Genomic DNA, 24833 nt, shown 5'->3' on the forward strand with positions numbered 1-24833 from the left:
GCTAGAGAAGGAAATAAGAGAAATATCACTAGCCTCAGGAAATCCTGCCTTTTCATCATATTTGATTTCCATAGATCACAATACTTGCAAGAAACTGTACAATAAAAGAGAAAACATATGTTGTCTTTCATTATTACTGTCTTTAATTAGCCTTGAACTGAAGTGACTTTGTATAAAGTTATGTTATATACAATTGTGAAGATGTATACAGATTATATTAAACTATAATCATACCAACACAGCATCGCTTTCTGAGTGGATTATCCATGTGTTGCATTGATTGGGATCCTTGAATAAGATGCAAACCACTAGAGAGGTTTAAACAGCTATATTCTAAAGTACTCTTTAATTAATGTTGTCTAGAGCACTAATTATGAAAGCTTGTAAAGCCTAAAGCCTGAAAACACTTATGCACCTACTTAACTTTGCTCATTCAGGGTAGACCCACTGAATTCATTGGAACTGCTCAGAGTATGTAATTTAACTAAAGAATGCACATAGGCTGTTGCAGGTCAAAAGCTGAACAGTGAACACAGCTCTGCACGCTTATATCCATGGTGGACTTCAAAGCATTTTGCTCTTTGTTATTTCCAATTACAAGACTGTCTTCAGTGGGCATGTTTGTCTTTCCTCAACAAAGCGTGGAACTGCTTTCTGATAGTCTCTTTGATAAAGTGTTGAATTAAGCAAAACTGAGCCATGAGTCAGAGGGATACGAGATATATGCATCTGTATATACATATGTTTAGATGCACACATAATTTGTCCACATTATGAAGGCAGATAAATATGCATATATGTGCATATATTCAAGCATATCTCCTACACAGTGAAAAATACTGAAATTAGAATAGAAGCCAAATTATGGTCTACTGTCAATGGAAAACTCCCAAATCTCTTTAAAAATAAAATACTCACGTTTCTAGTTCATCTATTTTAACATTATAAACCATTTTTATTTTGCTGAACAATTTCAATTTGTTTAATTAACAGTTGCAAACAGAGACAAGTTTTAAAAGGATTACCAAGCTTCTCATTTATAAGCAGCCATTCAAGATTTTGCTATTTTCCCCCTCCACTTCAGCTATAAACACTACAATGTCATTGGAAAGTTCTGACACATACATGCTTTGAAACTGGGTCTAACAGCCGTTAAAGAAACCTCACTAACTTTGCTGTTCTTTTTATAAAAGGTTTTTCCTAAATTTCCACATTATTTAAAAGAAGAGACCCTGACTTGAGAAAGAAAGTGGGACACAACATGCCTCAATTATATTTCAGTTATATATCCCATCCTCTTCACATTCTCATCAATCCTTTCCAATTTTTGGCCTGGTTGTACAACCTCTGGTGCACATGTGCTGGTTGGTCAGCCAGTTGGCAAAGATCAAACATATTTTCTTGTCTCAGCTGTTGGCAGGTCCAACAGTGGCTTTGGAGGTAGTACTTGGCCAAGTGGGCACAAAGGTGCCCTTTGTAGACTTGTTAGAAATACGTAGCTAAATTCCATCGTCATACCCCAATCCCATTCCTCTGCCAAGCAAAACTGGATTGTCTGTGCATTATCCCAAAGATCACTCACTGACGACTGCGCTAGCGCCAACTGGAGCATTTATGTCCAAAAATATCTCCACTGTGCTCCTCAGCTCTCTTTGTTAGAACCAAGGAAGTGTTGAGGAGCAAAGAGGAACACTAGCCTTTATTCAGACTAGTCTTTAAATAACATTCAATAATTGCAGTATCTCTTAAAGATTTACATAAAAATTGAGAGGCTTCTCATTCAAAGCACGCTGTCAATCCTATGACTAAATAAGCAAAATGTTTTGTAGAAAAATAAGATTTGACCCAAAGATCGACTGAATATCATGCAGCATATGCAAAAGACATCAAATTAAGGCTACGTAAGAAGTCTTGATTCTCATTTTACTCTCTTCTGCATGTTTGGCTTTGAAACCTTAACAAACTCTAAATGTAAGTCACGGGCATACTGATAATAATCGTATAATTCAGGCTTAATATGGAACCCCAGTAAACCCTTCCATCTTGTGAAATGAACAACTACATAACGAAAAGCCAAACCAAGCAACGTTAGGATGTCAAAAGGTAACATTTTTCACATTTAAAAGCACACTGGAAGAAGGGCATCTGACTCAGCAGAGAATTTATCTACATTTCACTCAACACACTGTGTCGTTTATGGAACTATGCCATTAACTAAATAACAGCATACAGTGCTAAGGCATTGGTGGTTCAGACTGATACGTTTTCCCTCCCTTGCATCACGTTACTTAGGTCTACTGCATTAATGCAAGACTTCAGGTTCTTCAACAGAAATTTTGTATATGTTCATAGATTTAAGCTAGCATAGGATACCATGGTGTAGTGAGTTACAGATGGATTTGAACAGTTCCCACAATAAGGAACACTTTTGCTTCAACTTTGGCTTTAATCGTAGAGGGTTCTTGCTGACAGGAGACCCTGAAAACCATGTAACAGCAGTAAAAGGTCCAGGAAGTAACACAGTTACGTACACTTTATATTATGTATGCCATATAATTTCTAGATCATCAGGGTTTTTTTCATACAGTTTTTGGGGAATGCTAAGGAATAAAACCACTCTGTCAATAGCTAATGTCAGATATCACAGTGATGGATCCATAATATAAACCTACAGATGCAGATGAATACTCTTCACTCTCAATGGAGACATCAAAAAGCAGCTGCTGCAAGATGAGGGAACAGACTTTGAACTTCAATACCCAACTGCACTAATATGTGCAACTCTTGGAACAGAGCGTAACGTTATGAAGTGAGTTTACCCTACCGGCACAGACTGCCTTATCCACACAATCCACGAGGAACAGAATTTGAGCCTCCAGGAAAAACATACGGTTTTTTATAGTTTTAACATGCACCCATGACTTAGCTACAGTGTGTTTCTCAAAGTATAGAGTACTTCAAGATAATTTTAAAAAAAATAATATTCCATTGTATAAACAGAATATGTAATTGCTCCCAGTGACGTTCTGTCTGTACAGTATATTCATTAATCTATCTCATGCACTCTGGTCTTCTGTAACAAAGGAGTCATTATTAAACATATGATAACATAAGAACTAGTGCTGCTGTTACGACAACAGCATCAATACAAGGCCCTTCAATGTTCTTAACAGTAAGACCTTGAAAAACTAACTGGTGTGGATTTGATAACAAGACAATCCATAAAATCTTATCTTGATCTTGCAGTCCTAGTCTAAAGCCTGTATTGCTTGCTCAGTGTTACTGACCGAACGATGCTATTTCACTAACATACACTGGCAAAATACAGAGGAAACTCACTTACGAGGTCATCTGAATTTTATGGGAAGTTAGAGACAGCCTGCATGGAGTGGTACAAGTGGAATGATATATAAAGGTTAGGCTATACAACAGTTAGTCTGTGAAGATGTGGCCAAGTCACACTAGGGAGATTGCCCAGAAGAATCTCGAGGGTAAATATTTTTTCTCTTGAGCAATAAATGTGATTTAGTATGCTGATATGCCTAGAGTTTGCAAGACAAGCACAGCTCTGTAGACCCTAACAAACCTTAATCTTCTTCCTCCTTGATAAACAAAATCAGCTAGACTCAATTTCATGCATGGATTCAGTTGATGGCTGGAAATACACACAAATTTGGGAACTCTGGTCAATTCAAACTTTTTCATGTTTGTGCCATCTTTTCAGTTACCCCCCCAGTGGGGTAGGATGGAAGCTTGTGACATCAGCAACAAGAAAAAGGCTTTTGCTCCATCTACACGTTCATTTGGAGAGCATTCATGGGGCCCTGACAACTGGAAAATAGGCATGTCCTCTGTCCATCAGCCCATTCCATCTGGGCTGAAACCTGATTAACACGTAGTTACACTTACGAATCTGCCTTACAAAACTGATGCTGAAGATGATAGGAACAACATCCTTCACTATCTAGAGTGGAAGTAGACACTTTTGTTCAAGTCACAGTTCATACATACATCCCATATATCCCATGGTCCTAAAACCCAGACTAGAAAGGCAAAACTCCAAAATGAGTTTTCCAGCACACTGCTGCTACAACAAAGGTATCACCAGGTCCTCCAACTGAAGAGATGGATGACAAAAATTACACTACATGTCCACATAGTCATGCAGAGCTAATGCTGCCTTCAGTTATATACGTGTATCCCCAAGGACCTTAGCAGCAGTGCACTTCTAGACAGGATTGAAAACATGTTTCATACAATGTGTGATTGGCTTGGAACAGTATCATCTGATACTGTAAGGTATGTGAAAAGGATTATTGGTGCTATTTAAGGATCATTGAGCCTTTTCTCATCTCACACAAAAATGATGCATACTTGCAATCCATTTCTGTAGTTGCTTTATGAAGTGCAATAGTGAATAGGGAACTGAGAGAATACAAATGAGACATTATCATTTGATCTACAGCATTTCCTTAAAATTCCAAATCTTGCTACAGGAGCTCTTATGCATGCTGAACACTATCGTCATTAGATAATTACTCATTATAAATATGCACAGGCTAAAGCCAGACATACTGTTCAGCTTTCTGAGCACATACAAATCTCGATGTTAAAATGAAAATATAATATACTTCAAAACAATTTTTACTGATCAAATGCACTGGATTTACATCTAGGAGTAGTTTGTTTTTCTGGTGACTGGAAAAAATCTGTCTCTTCAGTACTCAGTGACTTGCAGAATCTCAATGTAAAAGGTTATTTGAAACTTGGATTAACACATTTTTTCCTTTCCGAGTTCCAGAACATAGACCTTCAGAGAAATTGGCCTATAGGACACTGCATGTTAACTAGATCTTGGGTTGATAAGTGATGTGTACTGCATGACCAGCATGAAATATCTGCTGGATGCTTTGAAAACTACCTTGATAGTTTCACTTCAGTTTCCAGTGGGAAACTGGAGATGCCCATCGTTCAAGAGCCCATGACAGTAAGTTTGTAATTCATTTGAAGGTCTGAAGCCAAAGTATGCTACGTCCCTTGGAAATACAGCCTAGGATCAGTGTTGAGCTACTATTATTTCGTGTGCTGTGGATGAATAATTCAATCTTCAGGTTTGTCAGTAAGTCACAGCCCTGACATCTCCCTCTAATATAGCCAAGTTTTAGATGTGGTTGTATGTTAGCAATGGTCTTCTGTCTATTTCCTTCACTGCTGAAAAACTAAGTAATCTCCTCCACCACCACAAACCCTTTCATGTCTAATTTATTTGCATTTATTCATAAAAGATGTCATTTCTGCAGATCCATCACTTTATTCATTGCACTTCATAGTGAATTTTGGCCATGGTTGTGCCTATTACACTGGTGTCCCGAGTTTCCTAATTTATGTCTTAGCATTCATAATTGCAAATAGTAATTGTAATGATTTCTGGATTGATAGTTCTTGTTTTTAACCACTCCACAGTTTCACTGTATTTGGAGGGAGAAAGCGTCTGTCCCACAAGCCTGTGTCATGTTTAACTTCTATCCTGATGCCACTATATGGACCCCGAAGTTAGACTAGAAAAATGTTTCCATCAACAGGCAAAGCAGGACTAACAAAAATCGCACTAATACCAGAGAGTCAGTGGTAGATGTATTTTTAGATTCAGATCCTGGGTGGCAAATCAGGGCCTTGGTGAAAGGCAGTGCTAAGTTCAATATGTTCGGGGAAAAGTATATTACAACCCTATCATTCTGATGCTGAATAGGTGACCAAGCTGAAGCACATGAAAAGAAAAAAGAAAAGCTGTACTGACTGAGCGAACTGCTCTGTTCATAGTTTCAGAGCTCTTTTTTCTTCTCAGTCATTCATCTGTCTGCTCTATTTAATCAAGGCTGCAAATTGCCTAGTTCAGCCAGGGTTGCTTATTTTTTTTTCCAAACAAACCTAGTACAATCAATGCAACATTATTGTTACATATTATATATCTTACACATGAAAGTAGAATTATTTTCACATCAAATAAACCAGGTCTTTTAGTTCAAGATTCTCAAACAGTAATTTATAAATACATTTTACAACTGAGAGTTCTTCTGACATGAGCAGAAGTTAGAAAAATTCCTGACACAATGGGAATAAAAATGCGAGTTCCATCAAGGACTCCAGAGAAAGCTCTCTTATTCTTACAAACCTTGAAAGGAAAGTGGCATCCCACTTTTCAGCTGAAGTTCTCCTCTGGAAAAAGGAATTTGTTGAAATAGAACTACAAAGTTTGGTTTTTATCTTACTGGTTTTACAGTGAAGTCTGCTAAACACAGTGCTGTGCTTTCTTACTGATAGCTTCACATACCTACCCTCTCAGAGTGGGTTTATTTTTATTTTTCTCTCTTCAGTACCTGAAATTATTCCTTGTACATTACCAAGAGTCAGCAAGACTGTGAACAACCCAAAGGTAAGCTTTGAGCAGATGGATGGCTTGCAGAGTCCTCAATGAGAGTTATAGAGATATTTGAGGACTGAAAATTTTGCCAGCTGTTTCCAACTGTATCAGTAATCTACCAAATTGTATTATTTCTCTTTACAAAATGAAATCAAAAGCCACCCATAGAATCCAACGGAATTCTTAAGATTTTTTTTTTTTTTAAATACATATGCAGATATATGACCCCTTTTTTGCAGCCCATCTTATGTCATCAATTAACAATTTTTTAATTTCCCTCCAGGAAGAGCTCACACACACGCTAAGCAGGAAAGTGGTGTGTTTATGAAAAAGGATTGTTTCAGAGCAGAATCATAGCAGCAGCTCAGACAAATTGTGTAACATTCAAATATGTTCCAGAAATACCACTGATACTTGAGTAAAAAACCCACTTGTCTTCAAAGGGATTTCTGTTGAGAAAAAAGCTTATTTATTTTCCTCTTTTTGTTACTATGGACATCTGAATAAGGATAGTATATTTTTACTGGAACCATCTTCTACTGCTGTGGGGAAAAAAAAGTTGCCATCTGCATTAAAGTATGTCCCTCTGCAAGTAGTTATACATGCAACAAAGACGATGATAATTTGAATCAAGTACATATGGAGCAAATGCCTGAGAAAGATCTTGCCTCCACACAAATATTTTAACAATGGAAGACAAATATGTCTTAGTTAGATATATATACACTGACATCAGATTTTAAAGTCTTTTTATGATTTTTTTTTTTTTTTTAGATGTCCTCCTTCCTTTACAACAGCTGAGGTTGCAGGAGGAATGCCATGTTTAACCTTGAAATCCCTTTTCTCGCTGTTTTGTGTCATAAGCTTATTATTTAAAAGCAATTCTTTGTATTTAACATCTCACCTCAGCATGCAAAATGGTTATGGATTAGAGTACGTTTGCTAGGGGGGAAAGAATAGAGTGACTGCAAATTAGAAATGCTGGCTGCCTGGCTGGGTCACAGTTTCACTTCCAGCTTCTGGACCAGAAAAATCTTTCTGTGACCCCCCCCCCGTCTATACCCTGCTTATGTGCTTATTTCAAAATTGTACATTACTCGTCAGAGACTGTTTAGTGCAGGACGTTAGATCTGGTTTCTCTCAGTCACTGTAAATAGTAAGATAGAGTCACAGTATATGCTTAGAGCATAATCAATTTTTAAAGCATAAATACAACATAGTACTGTACTATATATTCTGGAGCTTCATCAATGTTGCAGGTAAGAAACTATCTTCTTGCCTTCCAGGGCAGGCAGCTGTCTGGATCTGGTTTCTAAATTCATAGATTGGACCATCTGTAATTCAACTTGCTAATCAGTTGGCTAAAAAGCCAAGATCTTTTCTGATGTACAGTCTATACTAACCAAATAACCCAGAAAACTACTTGGGTAATGCCAGTTCCAGTTGAATAATACAGCGAGCAACCTGCGCCCACGCGTCAGTGGTAATCACACGCCCTGTCTGCCGCGCTGCCCAGTGTACAAAGCCCTGGGCTAGGGCACACCAACACCCCCGGCTGCACTCCTGGCACTTCCATCGGGAAATGGGGCAACGACTGTACGATCGCCTTGGAAAAAAAGAGTAAAAATAACTGATAGCAGGAGCATTAAAACAGTATTACTATTTTGTGTCAGCACTTCTTTGAAAGATTCTCAGGGAACATTAAGATGATGGTGGTGCGGTTGGCGGCATTAAAAATACACTGCAACCACAGTATGATGCTACAGAGAATTCTGCTACGAGAAAAACGGCAGCTCTGAGTGTTAAACATTTCTTTTTTCACGGTCATGAAACAAGACCAAACCAACCCCCCATTTCACAGAGTTATTAACCTTCTGTCTTGATGAAAATTAGCAGCTACAGTTTCTTTTAAATACATTCTGAAATTTTTACTGGATAAAGCATTCCTCTATTCCTGTCAGAGTTGTGCAGCACAGCTGTTTTTAACAAATTCCTATTTTTACTCCCTGACTTTTGACTGTCATTATGTATATGAGTTTCTTCAGCCTGCAAAGCACGTTTTAACAAGAAATATTAATGTCCCTCTACATACATCTTTTTTTCTCCTTATTCAGCAAGATTAGGTGTTATACAAAATAGAAAACATCTGCTTACTTGTATTATAATTTCTCTTGAACTCAATAGATTAAAAATACAAAGTTGATAGCAGAGGTTAATGATGAATATACAAAGCAGAACCACGTTTCTTTGTAAGTCTGTTTCAAAGGAAAAACAGGTCCTAAAATCCAGTATTTATAAAGAGCATAAAGAAAGAATTATGAGGGAGTTTTTTATTAAGACATCTTTAGTGGCTATAGTAATATCTTAAGTTTTGTAATCCTTATAACGATTCACTCCTAACCCAGGAGCTAGAATAAGGTCAGGGCATTTTCTTCTTTTCCCTATTCCTAAATATCTTGCCTCTTTTGGGATCTGTGGTAGTATTGTCTCTCAGAGCGTTTAATTTTTATGTCAGTGTATTGAATTATCACGATGTGGACAGTGGTCTCCTTGGCAATTTTAATCAAGCAATGCGAATCCTTCTTTTCCTCTCTTTGCTTTCAACTGCTGGGCTCTGTGTGAAGAGCTCTGATTGCAAGACGCCTGTCACAGCACGGCCTCTGCTAGAAACAAACACTCCTTGGAAATGCTCCTTAAACGCCTCACTATATGCCCCTCGTCTTAGCTCAAAGAGAGAAAATCTCCTATGCATTAAGATTTAGTGAGTCAGCCTTCTTCTTACACAGGCAGGCAGTTTCAAATAAACCAAGTGTACTCATTAGGTTTATTGAGCAGTTAAGCGTTAATGTTAGAGCCCGGTAACTATTGTATTAGCTGATACCAGTAGCAAAGGAAGTCCTACTAACGTCACGGCTCTTTCCTTGGTGCTTTCTTCTATTGTGCCAGTTATAGGATGACAGAGAGAGTAACATTTCTGAAGCTGTGACACGTATTTGGCAATCTGCTGCATTCTGACACAAATTAAGGGCCAGGAGTCATACAATGATCCAGACACAAACTCCCTCCGCAAAAATATCCCTGCTTTATCAAAAAATCAGAAGATTTCAGGGGAAAGAAAACAAACAAACAAAAAAGAATTGTCCTTTTCCAGGACATTATTTCCAGAATAATTCACAGCATTGCACTTTTGAAATCTTTCTGTAGCTTAGCAGATGTAAACAAAAATATAAAATAAAATTGAGGAGGAGGTACCTTATCCCTTTCCCCAAAGTTAAGCATCTTGTAATTCTGAATCCTTAGATGGAAAACTGGATGGTTCAATATCCAGGCTGATTATTTAACTGTTAATGTTCTTTAAAACACACAGATCATACTTTAATCACCTACACTCCTAATTATCATACAACAACTCAGACCCCACAAACAGACATAACCAAATGCTATTCCATTCACAGGACATAGCAATGAAAGGGAAAGGACTTGTTTTATTTACAGTTGTTCTCTGGCATACATTTTTTCCACAACGCTGTGAATATGTTCTGGTATTGGAGTAGGTCAGAGCAATGCTGAGTGATAACGGGGCCGATGGAAAAAGATTCTTCTGATCTTCACACAAGAGAGAAAAAAGGAGCTAATTTTAGAGACAGATGTATGAGAGCTCCACCCCAACAGAATCCGTAATCAGCGATATTTGACCCCCAGTGAAAAAATGAGCTTTAATATTGGTTCTAATAAGATAAAAACAATTTTTGCTTTTATAGTTTTCAAAGTTCCTTCTCTCACCATTTCTCTTTCCCTTTATTGCCACTGTTTTTCTTTACATGTACTGCTACTGAGGAGGAGAGGCAGAGGTTGTCTTTCTTTTCCTAAACAGTTCTTTGGTGTATGATTAGTACGTGACATGAGTAAAGGCTTTCTTGGTAGAGAAATGCTTGCTTTCTTTTAAAGTATTAGGTGAGGGTTAGACTTTATAACATCTCATCCTATAGAGGACACATCTTCTGGGACACTGGTTTTGGAACATCAGTCAAGATAACCAGATAAAAGAACAACTATTGAAATAGTGTCATTGTTCTTCCTGGTATTTCAGAGAAACAGAGTTATTTTGGATGAGAGGAATTTAAGTACAGTAGACCATACAGAATCAGCTAGCCATGTCCTTAACCTGGAAACAGCATTTTAGCTGGATCAGTTGTTGCTTCCTACTACTTTATAGAGAGAATTTTAATTTGATGCACCAAGGCTTTAAGTAGAGCTATAAGCATTGCAAGGACAAGCATTGCAACAGTGCTGCTTGCCAGCAAGGCATGTCAGAAAGCAATGTTTTTTTTCAAAGCACAAAGCAGGAAAAAGGGAAGATGCTGTTAACACCAGTTCCATCTCACTATCCCATCCTATTATCCCATCTAAGCCAAGCTATTCAGGGTGCAACAGTGTTGCTCACCCTGACAGAAGTAACACAAATCTGAGGAACACAAAAGCATTTGTTAAATACAATCAGCCAGTTAGTGTTACTAACATGCATGGTTGCAGGTGAATATTTGCCAGACACCTTATACAGTATGGTTAAACTAACTTCTTATTGCAAGAACCTCCATGAAAGAGTGGGTCTGGCAGCCGGGTGACTCTGCAAATTAAAACAGCGTGAAGCTGGCCCACCACAGTACTGCCCAGCAGCGTTCGCACCTCTCCTCATCCACACACGGCTCCTGCCTTTTCACGTCATGATGAGTTACCCAATTCACATCATCATTAACAATGTGATTGAACTTTGGGAATCCAATACAAGACAAGCTAACTATCTATTTTTACGGGATGAAATGAAAACAAAAAGACCTGATATGCACTTAGAAGCATTGCTAGTACAGCATATGCTATTTGTATAGATCTGCACCACTTCTGTTATACAATTATCAGTGATGATTTTTACTGCAATTGCACTGGGAGCATAAAATCGGCATAACAGCCACATTGTGCTTGGAGCCCCACAAATACATAGCAAGATTTCTGCCTGTAATCCAGGGAGTTTACCAGCTAATTCAAACTGAAACACGGGAATGGATATGTACAAATAACTAAGATAGTATGAGAGCAGGATGAGAATTATGAAAGGGATACATGAGATAGGAGCTTCTGGCATTGCTGAAATCAGCAATGTACAGAGTCAGAATTAACTCTGAAAACATTTAAGAACGATTAGACTGTCACGTGGTTTCACAACGAAAGTACTGAATGACACAGCATTCTGACTAAAACACAACCCATGCAAAATCCTGCCGCTAACTAGAAAGCAGCAACGTTATTTATTGGTATTAAACACAAAGGTGAGAATCTCAACCTCTGATGTAATATAAATCCAAAAGTATCATCATAAATGTTTTGCCTAGGTCTCTCCAGCTCAACCCAGAGAAATATATTTTATTTTTCAGAATGTGCATATAACATCAGTGACCAGTAGGTTTCAAGAAAAACTGGTGTTATACTGGCTGGATCAACAGCACGTACCAAGGACACCAGCCCTGCATTCCCCTGACGCAGAGCCTGGGCAAAGGTTCCTGAGCCTTCCCTTGACCTTACTACAGCAAAGTCGAGGTTTAAAAAATAACCAGAAAATAAAAGGATCGCAATGCAGACTATATAACCTCAAAAAAATACAGAAACAGTAGTTTACTAAAAACATGCTGCTTTTCCAGAAGACAAAAAGATATTTGAAGAATAAAGGCAAAAATATCTCCCTTATTCAGGAATATATGGATATACGTGAGCTTTTTGGAACAAAAATTGCATACTTCAAGATTGGATCCTATTTCCCTACCGAAAGTCCAGGTAAAAGGATAACATCAGCTTAAAGGATGACCACATCTCTACACAAACAAGGACAACAATCACTAGATTTATTGAGTTGATCAGATTTGACTCAACAAATGTTGTGACTTTACGTGCGCTGTCAACTGGGAATCTTCTTTGTTCAATAAATACAATTCTTCCATTTAATTTCTAAGACACATTGGTAGCTGCAGACAGTCATTAAATGTATTTCCTGATATACTTTTCATTAATCACAGTGAAATCAAGTAATAAATTATGATGCTTCAAATGAAATCATAATCATGCAATTTTTCACATGGCTTCAATTATATAAAATACAAAAAAAAGTTTTTTTCTGTGTTTGTTTTTAAAACAAGAACTAGATGCTAACAAACATCTTAATATTTCATATTGCTAAAAGCTCCTCCCGGTGCCACTGATTAGCTTGACTTGGAAAACAAAGGAGAAAACAAATTGCATCATCTGTGTTTTCCTACTCTTAAAGTAAGAAAAAAGTGAAAGTTTGAGACAAAACAAGAGAGACAGAAGAAGGACATAAAATGAATTGCTTCGTGGCTCATAAGTAACAGAAACACAAACTTCGTAGGAACTTTATCCTACTGTGTGGGTGGCCTAATAAAAATTACAAGCAAAGAAAGCCTTATTGCCAAGAGACGGCCACCGCTTCCCTCCGACGGAAGCCTCGCCGGAGCGGGGTGACCGTGCCGTCGCCCACTCCCTCCCGCTGCCGCCTGGCACTTGTGCCCCGTCTTCGCACTTGTCGTTCGCAAAGCCGGTGGACAAGATAAGGGATTGCTTTGCTCGCGGAGGGCTGCTTCCCCGTGATAAACTTCTATCTCATCCATAACTAGATTTAAGATACGTAGGATACACTCATCTTCAAAGCTGTCACCAGAAGGGAACTCTATCAATGACTTCAGCTTTCATACGCTCCAGATAAACTTTCCATTTTAATCTGTGCCCTTTGTGACTTTTCAAGCTATCGTAACCATCAAAGCCCTAATACACTCCTGGATACGGGGTGCTCCAAATTAGATTCCATTTACCCAGCCAAACTTCAGGGCCTCTATTTACTGCAGATATGACAGCTAGTCAGATCTAAAAGGAGTTTGAAAAAGTAGAGGGAAGAAATTTGTTCTCTATTCACCTCTACCCCACCAGGCTGCTTGCCATAGCGATATATTTTAAAACTTTCATAAACCTCAAACAGAAAAAAATAGGATTATCCATTACCATGTCAGCTTAAGTGATAACATAAATATGTATCACAGAACATCTGCCACTAAATCACTGTTTATAGATGTCAGATCTCATTTATTATTAAAAAAACCCCCAAAACAAACACTTTAAAGCCTTCCTTATTATTTCACAAGAAATGACTGATTTCTAAACTGCAAGATGGAGCTATTCTTTCTAATCTTTTTAGACAGAGTAACTTCTATTGTAAACCTCAGTCAAGAATAACATTAGATGGTATTCACAAACACATTATTATTGCCTGAATTACTTCATCCCAGTATGTCGTCTAGAAAATCCAACAGATCTTCCCCATTGATTTTCCTCATCAATCCCCATTGATTTTGCATGAAAGAATATGGCGCATCTCAGAAAACTTGCTTTTAACTTACTTTTCTTCGAACAGTAGAAAATGTACATCCAGGCGTTATATGCCGGTACCAACAATAAAATATCTAAAGTTTACTTTCAGAAGAATTTATAGAGAGTGCTCCTTATTCACAGAAAGTGTAAGATTTTAAAAATCAGAGTCTGTGTTTATAATGCCGTGTTTGACTGATAGGGTCCAAGTGGTACAATCTTTTTGCTTTTGCATTTTTTCTTTTAATTTGCTTTGTCCATTTTTTCCCCTTTGTGTCAGCTGCCTTAATAACTCTTAAGTCAGGCACTCAGGGATCAAATTACCAAATTATGGAATTATTTCTGAATATGCAATCTGTATCCTCTTAGGTACAAGTGAAAATCTGCTTGCAAAAGCCACTCATCTGTATCACTGTAAATTCACCTCTCCAGTCTGACCTCTTCTCCCCTCTCCAATCTCCAGTCATCAACAAATCAAGAATATCATAATGTTTTGTTTTATAGGAGTTTCTGTTGGCTTGCTTCACTGTATGCGCTTATGACTAGACAGTTATTTTATTTTAGAAACAGATAGCTAAAAATGGAAAATCCACGCAGTTGTCAGCCCCGTGACATTCAATGCCCTCAAACACATGCCATGCAGATATAAAGTTGCACTTCTAAAGGAGACACGCTTTAAAATGTGAATGTTGAGCACATCCTGATTTTGATCTCTGCCAGTTCCCCATCTTTTAAATCAAACAGCCACTTAATGATTGCTGTGGTGGTTTATATATACGTGATTCATGGGCGCGCTCTCAGGAGGTCATCGGAAAGGTTGGCGTTTCACAAAGTGGTACAGTACCGTAGTCAGCCATTACATTCTCCCACCTACGTACAAGCTAATTTGATTAAAGGTAGAAGATCAATCAAACTCTATTGCCTCAGAAAGATTAATTACCTCAGCACTTTCTGAATTAATTATTAGTGTTCAGCCGTGGGGATAGAAAAACCCAGTACAGTAGAAGTAAAAGGACCCAACGGGCAGATGTGGTAGACTGGGATGTATTTTAGGCCAAGATTTATTATCTTTAACTAATGACAGTGTCTTCCTTTTGCACTCAAATCAGACCCGAGCGCTACGGTGTGTTTATAACTCAGCAACAACTGAATTAAAATATTACTGTTACATTTCGACCTTATTGCGGAACTAAAAGCACACAAGAAGGGAACAAAAAAATGAAAACACCATTAAAGAAAAATAATCGTATCTACTGGCAAGCGCCCTTAGCCCCAGTTTTTGGACAGGGGACAAGACACTTAAAACTTTGTAGTTTTATTTTTTCTTGTGCCCCAGCATGAGGCCTGAAGTCCAGCTGTCAGAGCAGTCTTATTGATGATGTTTAAAGAGTATATTTCAGCGACTGCAGAGTTTCTGATTATCGGACAAGTCAGCATGGCAAAAAATGCAGCCATTTTCCCTGGGGAGAGCGAGCTTCCTACCTTCAGCTGTCTGCCGTCAGTGTGCAGCACTGACCATTTCTTCTTCACGACAACACCAGCGAGATTTACAGGACCCTGCGAGCCGTCACTCAGGTTAGCTTCTCTCAGCGCCGGGGGACGGCCGGGCTGGCAGCACGGCTCGCCGTCAGCGCGGGCGCTCGGCGGCAGCAGGGCGAAGCTCCCCGGCCGGCTGGTGCAGCACATGTACTGGTCCAGCGTCCAGCCCGGGGCTGGAACTGGAAGCCAAGGGCTAACGCAGAACCGAGACTCAGCAAACATGCTCGTTGACAGCTTTTGTATTACCAACATAGAAAAGGGACCTCTTGGATCACAGACTAGATTTGCTGCTATTATGGAGGGCGATTTATTTGCCCTCGTACAAATTTATCAAGCTTCTCTTTAAAACCACTTAAGCATTCTCATTTGCTGCTTCTATACTGGCTGTGAAGCAACCCAGCGCTTCATTTTGGCCCCCATTCTCTGCTATTACTTGAGAGCAGTCCTAATCCCCAGCCAGCCTTTACCTTGCAGTTTAAACAGGCCAATATAAATTCCTTTTTCTGTACATAGGCATTCCATTCCCTTGTTATTAATAATATTTCTTTACACCTGTTTCTCATGTGAGTTCACCTTTCTTTAATGTGGGAAGCCAACATTATTCATAATAGGCCAGTTGTGGTATCATCAATGCCTTGGGGTTTGGGTTGAGGTTTTTTTTTTCTTTCTTTTTTCCCCCTCTACTAGGAGCAACCCAGGATTTTTTCACAATCACATTAGGTACTGGTGATTTATAGTTTATCTTTGTAATACTCTGTTGGGGTTTTTTTATGTCATTTTCAGCTGGTGATTTATATACTAGTTACATACACCCATTCCTATGAGAAAGACTCTCAACTGTCAGATTTCATCCCACTGCTATTACTCCAAATCCTTAGCAAAATCCAATTCTTGTGCCATACACACCTCCTCCTCTATTTTCAGTGATGCTTGGCTTTGAGATAGCAGAATATTTCATTGACACTTTACTGCTTTTTAATGCCAAACTCATTAATGAAGATAACGATGGAGATTTTTACATTCTTGTATTAATCTGTCTTTTCCTTCTTAATTACTAACACTCTACCTTAATGTCATACTAATAGTTATTAGTTCTTAAATCTATACAGACTAACTATACATGTATTCCCCAATATTAAAAATACATGTCACTGAAGTGAGGTAATAGAGCAAATCAGTACTATTCCTGGGAAACCTACGATACCATTTCTTGTTTTATGTTTACGTATATCTTAGTTTCTTTCTTGTAAAATTTTTCCCGTAGCGAAGCCTGACTGAGCACTTTTTTTTCTTGACACCTTGTCTCTTAGAATTACAGAAAAATAAGGAAAACACTATCAGTTTTGATATCCTGGGAGGAAGATTATCTCCTCTCCTCCACATGAATGCACTGAACCTGCTCTGACTTTTAGTTCCATTATCATCATTCTTCATCAGCCTGTCTTTGCTCTCATCAACATCATCCTTATCAAAAATTAAGGCAAGGTGAAAGTGTTCTTTTAATTTTGGGGAAGAAATATATGCTATCGTTAATCATGAACAGATGTCATCCTTGCGGCAAACCTCCTTCTTATGTGGCTAAATACCATAAGATTACAGTCCTAATTCTTCTTAAGACTAATTCTCTCGAAGTCTGATGATCACTTAAAGCCAGCATAAGTTTTGCCCCAGCTACTCATTCACTCGTTTGCTGTCCACAAATAGTGCCTCATGTAATGAATGGAATTGGGGAATTGATCTGTTTAAAAATAACTTCCCTGCTGCCCCCAGATTAGGTTGAACCCAGATGAATTCTTCCATCCACTTCACCCGAGCAGCTCTACAATCGCTTGTGCTGCCACAAGAGAAGGTGCAATCGGCGATACAAACAAGCAGCCGTAGACACCTCTGGCAACACCAGCTCAAAGTGACCATGAAGTTCCTTCCAGTGGCTATCAGCTCGCCTCTCGGCCATCCTTTCCTTAGCTCTACACCTTCTGATTTTCAGGACAACTTTCTTGGCTTATTGGTCACTAATTCATGTTAAATATCCTTATCAAGACCCCCTCTCCTTAAAGACGCCAGTTTTCTCCTATTCGAAACCCTGAAAACTCAGTGTCATTTGCCTCATTAACTAGTCCTTTAATTTGCAACTAGCTTTGTCTATACTTCCATTTTGTTTATACAAAATAATTACAATTGATTAACTGGAGATTACTTTCAGGTTTTCTGGCCTTTTTTTTTTTTTTTTTTCCCCAAAGCTGCAATCATACTCCTCTTAATCTGCCCGATTTCTTAGCTGAACTGGGCGTATTCTACATTCTCCAAATAAAAGTAAGAAAAATAATTTTATTCTTTAAAGAAAAAAAAAAGCCAGATTGTTTTGATATGGCTATAAAAACAGGTGAAGCATGAAAATTTGCTATTAATATGTTACACATGTATTAAATAACCAAGCATAACTGATGTTAACACGTACCTTTCAACCCCTTCGGTCAACATCACTGCTTGCAGCCACTAAGTGGGCACCATTGAGAGACAGTTTGCTAGGGAAGTTTACCCAAAGAGAATTTGTTACTTTTTGTCTATGTTTGTAGTGTGTTTTGTATTTAAACATAAAACGGGGGGCGGGGGTGGGGAGAAGGTAGTATGGTTAAAATCCTTAGCATAGGGAGTTACTGGAGCATCCTTATTAGTTTGAGCAATTTATGAGCAGAAAATACATGAATACTGCATACATTAGTGCTGTTCTTAAGGATAACGTTCTCTACAAACCTATATGCATTTTTATATTACTATTTACCTAGTGTGACAGTTTATTGGCATGTCTTCCTTACGATGCATCTACCACACTGCACATTATGCTTTTTTGAGGAGGCAACTAAAGTAAGAGAAGACAAATCATTTTAAATAGCCTATTTCTAATTTTAATTAGTACAGTCAATTAATTTTAAAGGTGTACATATAAATTGCTCATAGTTTTCTAAGCACTATATTCTTACAGTTATTCTTTCTCCCTTGCTTCAGTCCTATATTGGATGTGAATTTGTAAGGCTTCCTCTCACCAATATTTCTCAGCTTTTGTTATTTTAAGTTATGCTTATCTTTTTCAGTGTTTTGTAATAAATGCTTTGCTATTGCTAATAAATGGAAAGTTTCCAAAATACAATAATTTCCAATATTAGAGAAACAAATAAAACCTAAGAACTGTATTCAGGAAAAACAAGTGGGAGAAAACACTTTTGAATATATCCCTGTGTGATGTGGCATCTGTCACTGAAGTTGTTTCATCCCAACTCCGCATCTCCTTGGTAGGCAAAGAACTAGATCACCATCAGATGATTAATCAGGCTTAATGTTTTAGACAATGTTTCAGAATAAGCCAGGTCAGGTATTAAAGATCTCGGGACAGAACGAAGGCCATGCTTATTCCACGGTATGAATTCTACTCAGATTATCTGACTGTATATTCCTTTCTCTTTTCACATTAACAACATTTTTATCCGTGAAACAAGAATAGAAACACTTTGAATATATTATGCCATTCCAAATTAGATGAAAAAAACCAACAAACAAAAACCCAGCAGCATGTTTGTAGAGGAAACTATCAATTCAGAATGGTTTTCACTATTTCACTATTGACTAATCATGTCACACCTGCACAAGTGAACAAAATGAACTTTCATATATCAGCACACAAGATATTTTGGTTGCTCTTACCTACAGTAAGTCACTTTGCAGCAGTATACTGAATAAAAATATGTGGTGGATCTTCCCCTTCTTTTTTATTTAGATGTATGACAGCACACAACAGACATCTATTTATATCTGCTTTTTTCCTGCCACTAGATGCTGCCATTAATATAACCATAAAACACTAAAAAGGACTGCAAACTACGCTTTTTGCACTGTAAGCATCACGCTATATTATGTGAATTAAACTGTTTCAATAAGATACAAGTTAGAAGGGCAAAAAATCTTCACATAACATAAATGCTAGTTAAACGATGATTTCAAGTTAAAACTGAACTGTCAGGTAATTAGACAGGTGACTAAACTTTCTTCAACTTCACACTTGAAAAGACATCAGATGCCTGCTTAGTCTCCACTAGGTGATATGTGTCAATGATATTCAGTTGTCAAAGCTGTATTACTTTTAGGGCAACATTCTAGAAGAGTCATGATCCATATTTCTTCTGAAATTGCAAAAGACGGGCTCAAGAACCACTGCTAAATCCAAAACCTGAGCCTCTTTGTAAATGGCAAGACAGGATCCACATGCCTGTTCTAACAACTCTTCACACACCAGGTCCTGTCCCACACTCTCTGCATGAAAGCACCCAAATACTGATTTCATGTACATCATGCTTACTTCAGTAAAGCATAAATATCAGAGTCACAAACGACAAGAGAGAGCTGGAAAGCGAGTTCAGATCATGAGTATGCATAGCAAAAGCAGCAAACACAATACATAACTTGATATTTTCTTTCTTTGGGGGTATATTTGTAGCCCTTTAGAGACTCATTCTGTGAAGAATTCAGTTTGACTGCCTAGAATATTCTTAAGGGTATATTACAGCCTCAAATATATAAACACAAACAAAAGCAAACGATGAATAATGTTTTCAACACAACATCCAAGACCTCTGATGGTTCTTGTCAGCTGTCTATCAGCTCAGAAAAAATAACATTCCAGCATTATTTCAGGAACCATATAACTTTACAAATTTTAAAAAGTCTGAAACTGAGGATCCCCAGTTAATAGTTTATGAACTAAAAGAGAGCAGACAAGCCCCTCAGCCTCCAGTCTCGGGCAGCACAAGGCAAAGGCAGCAGTGTGATTTCCAAGAGCCAGGCTGAATTTGTCAGAGCCAGCTCAGAGTCAGAGGTAATGCTCTCTGCTGGATGCTGTGTTTGCCAATGCAGAGATGTAAGTACCTTCTCACAGAGCTATTTCAAGTGCATAGGACTTACTAATTCATTCTTCGTGATACACTAAAGCAGCTGAAATACACCTTTCGGGCCAAGTTTTCCCCAGAACAGATGTATTTTCAAATCACTTATTAGGCCACTAACAAGGCCTTAGAGGCTTACACACATTCAGGTGTCTCTTTATCAATGGCACAGTTCAATTTAATCCAGATAAAGAGCCCCTGGACGATGAACAGTTGACTAAAGTACAGAGGAGTCTTCAACTGGCCATCACGTCAAGGCAGAGAAAGCAATGCCAGTACTTGTAGCTCTAGCGTGGTCCTGAGCTCATATTGATTTTGCCTAACTGTTTTCAATAACGTAAGAAGCCAGTGGTAACGGCAGAAGTAAGATGACAAACTCTTTTGCGATTATTACTACATACCATAGCTGCTCTCAAAAGACAAATCAAGAAACCCTTATTTCTGGAGACTGCAGTGTCTTCACAGACCTACTCATCATCCCCAAGTTTTTCCTGTTAAAAAACCCTACAACGCACAGTAGTGTTGGATAGGGAAACCATTAAAATGCGTAAACTCCCTCAGCACAGTATTTATGACGGTAAGGGCAACAGTGTTAACCTCATCAGAAAGTGTATAGCACAGCAGATCCATAAAAATACCAGGTCATCCATAAACTCTCAAGCTCAAGAGTCTTTTATTCCCAGACTTTGCATTTTTAGAAATGTAGGGCTTCTTCGGCCACATGAAAATCAACGTCCCGTTTTCATAATTGCCCACGTTCGATACTCAAATGATTTAACAACTAAGATGACCAGAGTTCATCACTTACTGGACTCCGGGTCCGAGTTGCCGTCTCCTTCTGTCCGGCTGTTGGGTGAAGCTTGCTCATAGTACTCCTCCTGGGGGAAGCCGAGGGGCAGAGGGTGCGACGTGCTAGCACCGCTCGTGGGTTCATGGTCTCCGAGCCCGCTGTCACTGCAGCTTTCCTGGGAGCCATCTGGTAGGTGAAACGTGACACGGCGCTGAGGCTACAAGGAAGGAAGAAAATTATATGGTTTCCACTACAGTATCAGTAATTGCTTAATGCAAGCAATTTAGGAAATGTATTATTTCAGTTATCTGCTGAAGACGCATTATCTAGAGTTGTGCACAATTTCAGGCTTTCATGAACAGGCAGCCTGCTTTCAAACCCGCTTCACCTGACAGCACTGCTTTCTTCTATTTTTTAAAAATGTAAGCCCTGATGCAAAATGAAAGACACCTCAAACTAAAGAGATTCTGTCAGACTTCACAAGTCTTTGGATGCCTTTTGTATATTGACTTGGAGATTTCAATCACTTTTTGAGGCTCCATTTATTTCACTGCTCAGTTTTCTAGTTTTCAAAAAACATTTTCTTTCCCATTAAAAGCTGTTCCACACTTTTGGGCCTAAAAAATGTGACACGCTTCCAATGTTGTTGAATTCTTCTGAGGCAGAGAAAGAACAAACAATAACAAGCCTTATGTATTGAAAACAATTTTAATAGATTTTGCACATCCATTAAACTAATGAATTAAAAGTAGATTCCACTACTCTCCTTCAGACATTTCATTATGACCCCTTTCATTTCTGTTACACCACAGACCTTAACTGTAAAAGGCTGGAAGCTGGAAAACGGAGAGCAGAGGAAGGAGAGCATCACAGCACAGCTATTGAAGGAAGGGCCACCTGATGCATCAGGCATAGGACAGTATTTTCATTACCTAAGTGACTCTGCATGATTTAGGAGCTGAATAACTGAAATGTAAATCTATCCCAGTATTAAAAGAAAATACAAACAAAGAAATAGGCAGCTCTCCTGCTTATTTCCATGTGTTTTGGAAACATGTAACATGAAGAGTCAAAAAACCCCAAAATAACAATTTAAAACGTTCTTAGCCTGATGTTACTCAAAATTCCATTTGAAGGGCAAGGTAAAACTTTCCAGTTCCAAAACTGCTCGGATTAGCAAAGCTAGAGATCAGATTTTTTATGCAATTATGCAAAAAAGTATACACCGTGTTTATAATACAGCAGATGCTGTCAGAAGTCCCTAGATATTTGATTCCTATAGGTGATGGTGTTGAACACCATCGGTTATATTAAGTTTTTGCTAAAAAGTTACGTTCCCCCCATTTTTCAAAATCTCTTTTTATCACTGTGACATTACTACATATGCCCACAGCTGCTGTACGGTGTGGTACAGCCAAGAAAATGGCAAGATCAACTTTACCTATGCAATTCCTGACAGATGTGAAAACTCTTCTTAAAAGCTACCAGTAAGAAATTCACGGCTTTCCCAGAAAATCTGTTCACTATTGCTAATGGAGAGGTTTTCTTCTAATGTCTAGCCTGCCTCTTGCTTGTTACAAAATAAATCACTTCTTCAGCCCCATCCATCATGGTCTGGTTATTCCCACTCATCTTTCTGGCATTTGGCACTTTAGTCTACTTCAGAATAAACAGACCTTATTATTTCAATCTGTCGTGTGTCTTCTGATATCTCTTACTGCTCCCCCCTGCACACGTACTCACACATGCTGCTCTGCGCACTGCTCAAAACTCGTTACGGAGCTTCGGCTGAGATCTTTAAAGCGTGGAGTAGAGCAGAAGGATCATTTCACATCTCCTGCAGGCTCCACTACTGCTTTGCCTTTTTCATGGCAGCGTAACACATTTTCCTTGCCAACCACCATAATGCCCAGCTCCTTTTCTAATGATGTTTTGCTAGTTGTCCCGTTTCTGGTTATTGCCATTGATTGCTGGAGCCTAAGTGCGGCACTTTGCATTCATTCTTCCTGCCATTCTGTTTTTCCAGATGATTTAATCTGCTTATCATCAAGTACACTTCGCCTTCCAGTCCTACTTTCCTGTTTACCAAATTTGCAGATTTTAGACTCTCCCTCATTAGGCAGATCTTTAAGAAAAATTGGAAAAGATCAAGCCAAGACATCAGTTGAGCTCTGGAAACCTGAACACAGAATGACTTCCCATCGCACAGGATGGAAAGGGGAGAAGACATCCCTCCTGTGACTGCAGGAGAAGCCTTACAGCCCACTGGAAAAAAATTCAGATGGTGAAAGGTTCACAGCTAACACTCCCCCCCCCCCCCCCCCATGCATTTTTGGTGTCACCAGAAGAATCTTATTTCACTCTACAGCGAGCTGCCTGCAGCTGCTCCCAGGGCTCTCTGGAAGGGCGGCTGGGCCGGTGGTCCTGCTCCTCCCACCGGCTGTCTGATCGGTTTCCCACCACAGATGGGTAGACATACATGGAGCGTCTCTGCACAGTCCAAAAACCAGATGGATCCACAGAAAATACTGATACGACTTACTCTGTTCCACTTCTTAACTGTCAATTGCCTCTCAGAGCCCTATTCATACCAGCAGTCTCAGTTGACTCTTATCTGAAAGTCCAAACAACTGAAGTTTTGTGGAGTTGATCCAGTGAAAACATTCCTGTAATGTTTCTGATTTACTCCCCGCATGCAAAACTGCACCAAGCTTGCACAGACATACAGCTACCGCATGGGGAAATGCAATATACTATTTCTTTGGACTTAAATGAGTCTGCTATTCACAATATCTACGAAAAATCAACCCTCATTGCACAAACTGTTTGTAAAACTGCATATTTTGTGAGGTTTACATTGCCTTCGTGCTGCCTCCTGTTGCACGTGCTGTTTCGTACTCAGGCTAGGATGTATCTTCTCATCGCCAAGCTACCCATGAATCTTAAGAATAAAGTATTCTTAAAACATTATTAGCCCAAGTTTTAGCGTTAGATACCAGTATTAGCTTTTGCAAATGGCTGGGAATGCAATGGTTACTATTACGTGCAACTAGGATTCACTAAGTTTAAACAAATGAACATTTCTTTTCATGGTTTGTCATCAAAATGCAGCAAAAGTTCTTAAGTAGATGACAGGACAGGAGACCAGAAAGTCACCAAGTTTTGTTTTTTAACTGCTTAGCCCAGTGAGAAAAACAAAAGTCATACCCCAAACAAAATTAAAAGTCTCACTAACTCACCCTCACGTTCAGTAAAAAATAGTAAATACATAGATTGAGATGTTATTAGTAGGGAAGATAAAAATTATACAATTTAAAATAAACTGGCATCAGCTAAAGGCTCATGATTTTTAATTTTATAGTGTCCCTGAGTACGTCACACCTGATAATGCTGATGACAGAGCACTTTTGGAAGAATTTATCAAGATGAAAAAAACCCCAGCTATTTCTCTACATGGCAGTGCTGCCATTTTCTTAATTCATGCAGGCATCAGACAATGATCTGGAACAAGTAATTCTAATAAAGTTTTGCCAAAAGCTGGGACTTATCTTCTGTCACAATCATTTTGGAAATTTCCTCCTTGAGGCATTTAAATTTCAATTTATAAGATTACAAAATATCCTCAGACTCCAGCTGCTTTTCTATTTATCTCCAAAGGGAGTTAGCACTGATAGTAATAGAATAACAAGGATTATGGTTTGTTTTATTTATTTGACTGACAGTT

General features: G+C 38.6%; 1 protein-coding gene across 1 annotated transcript in view; it reads right to left on the bottom strand.

The window, feature by feature from the left end:
- Positions 1-24833, bottom strand: part of PCDH11X (protocadherin 11 X-linked) — a 513397-nt gene that overhangs the window by 120020 nt on the left and 368544 nt on the right. Inside the window, exon 6 of the mRNA XM_052813538.1 lies at positions 21128-21326. Coding sequence (XP_052669498.1) covers positions 21128-21326 — 199 coding nt within the window. The remainder of the gene's footprint in view (positions 1-21127; positions 21327-24833) is intronic.

Source organism: Harpia harpyja, chromosome 18 (assembly GCF_026419915.1).
Source record: "Harpia harpyja isolate bHarHar1 chromosome 18, bHarHar1 primary haplotype, whole genome shotgun sequence".
NCBI lineage: Eukaryota > Metazoa > Chordata > Aves > Accipitriformes > Accipitridae > Harpia > Harpia harpyja.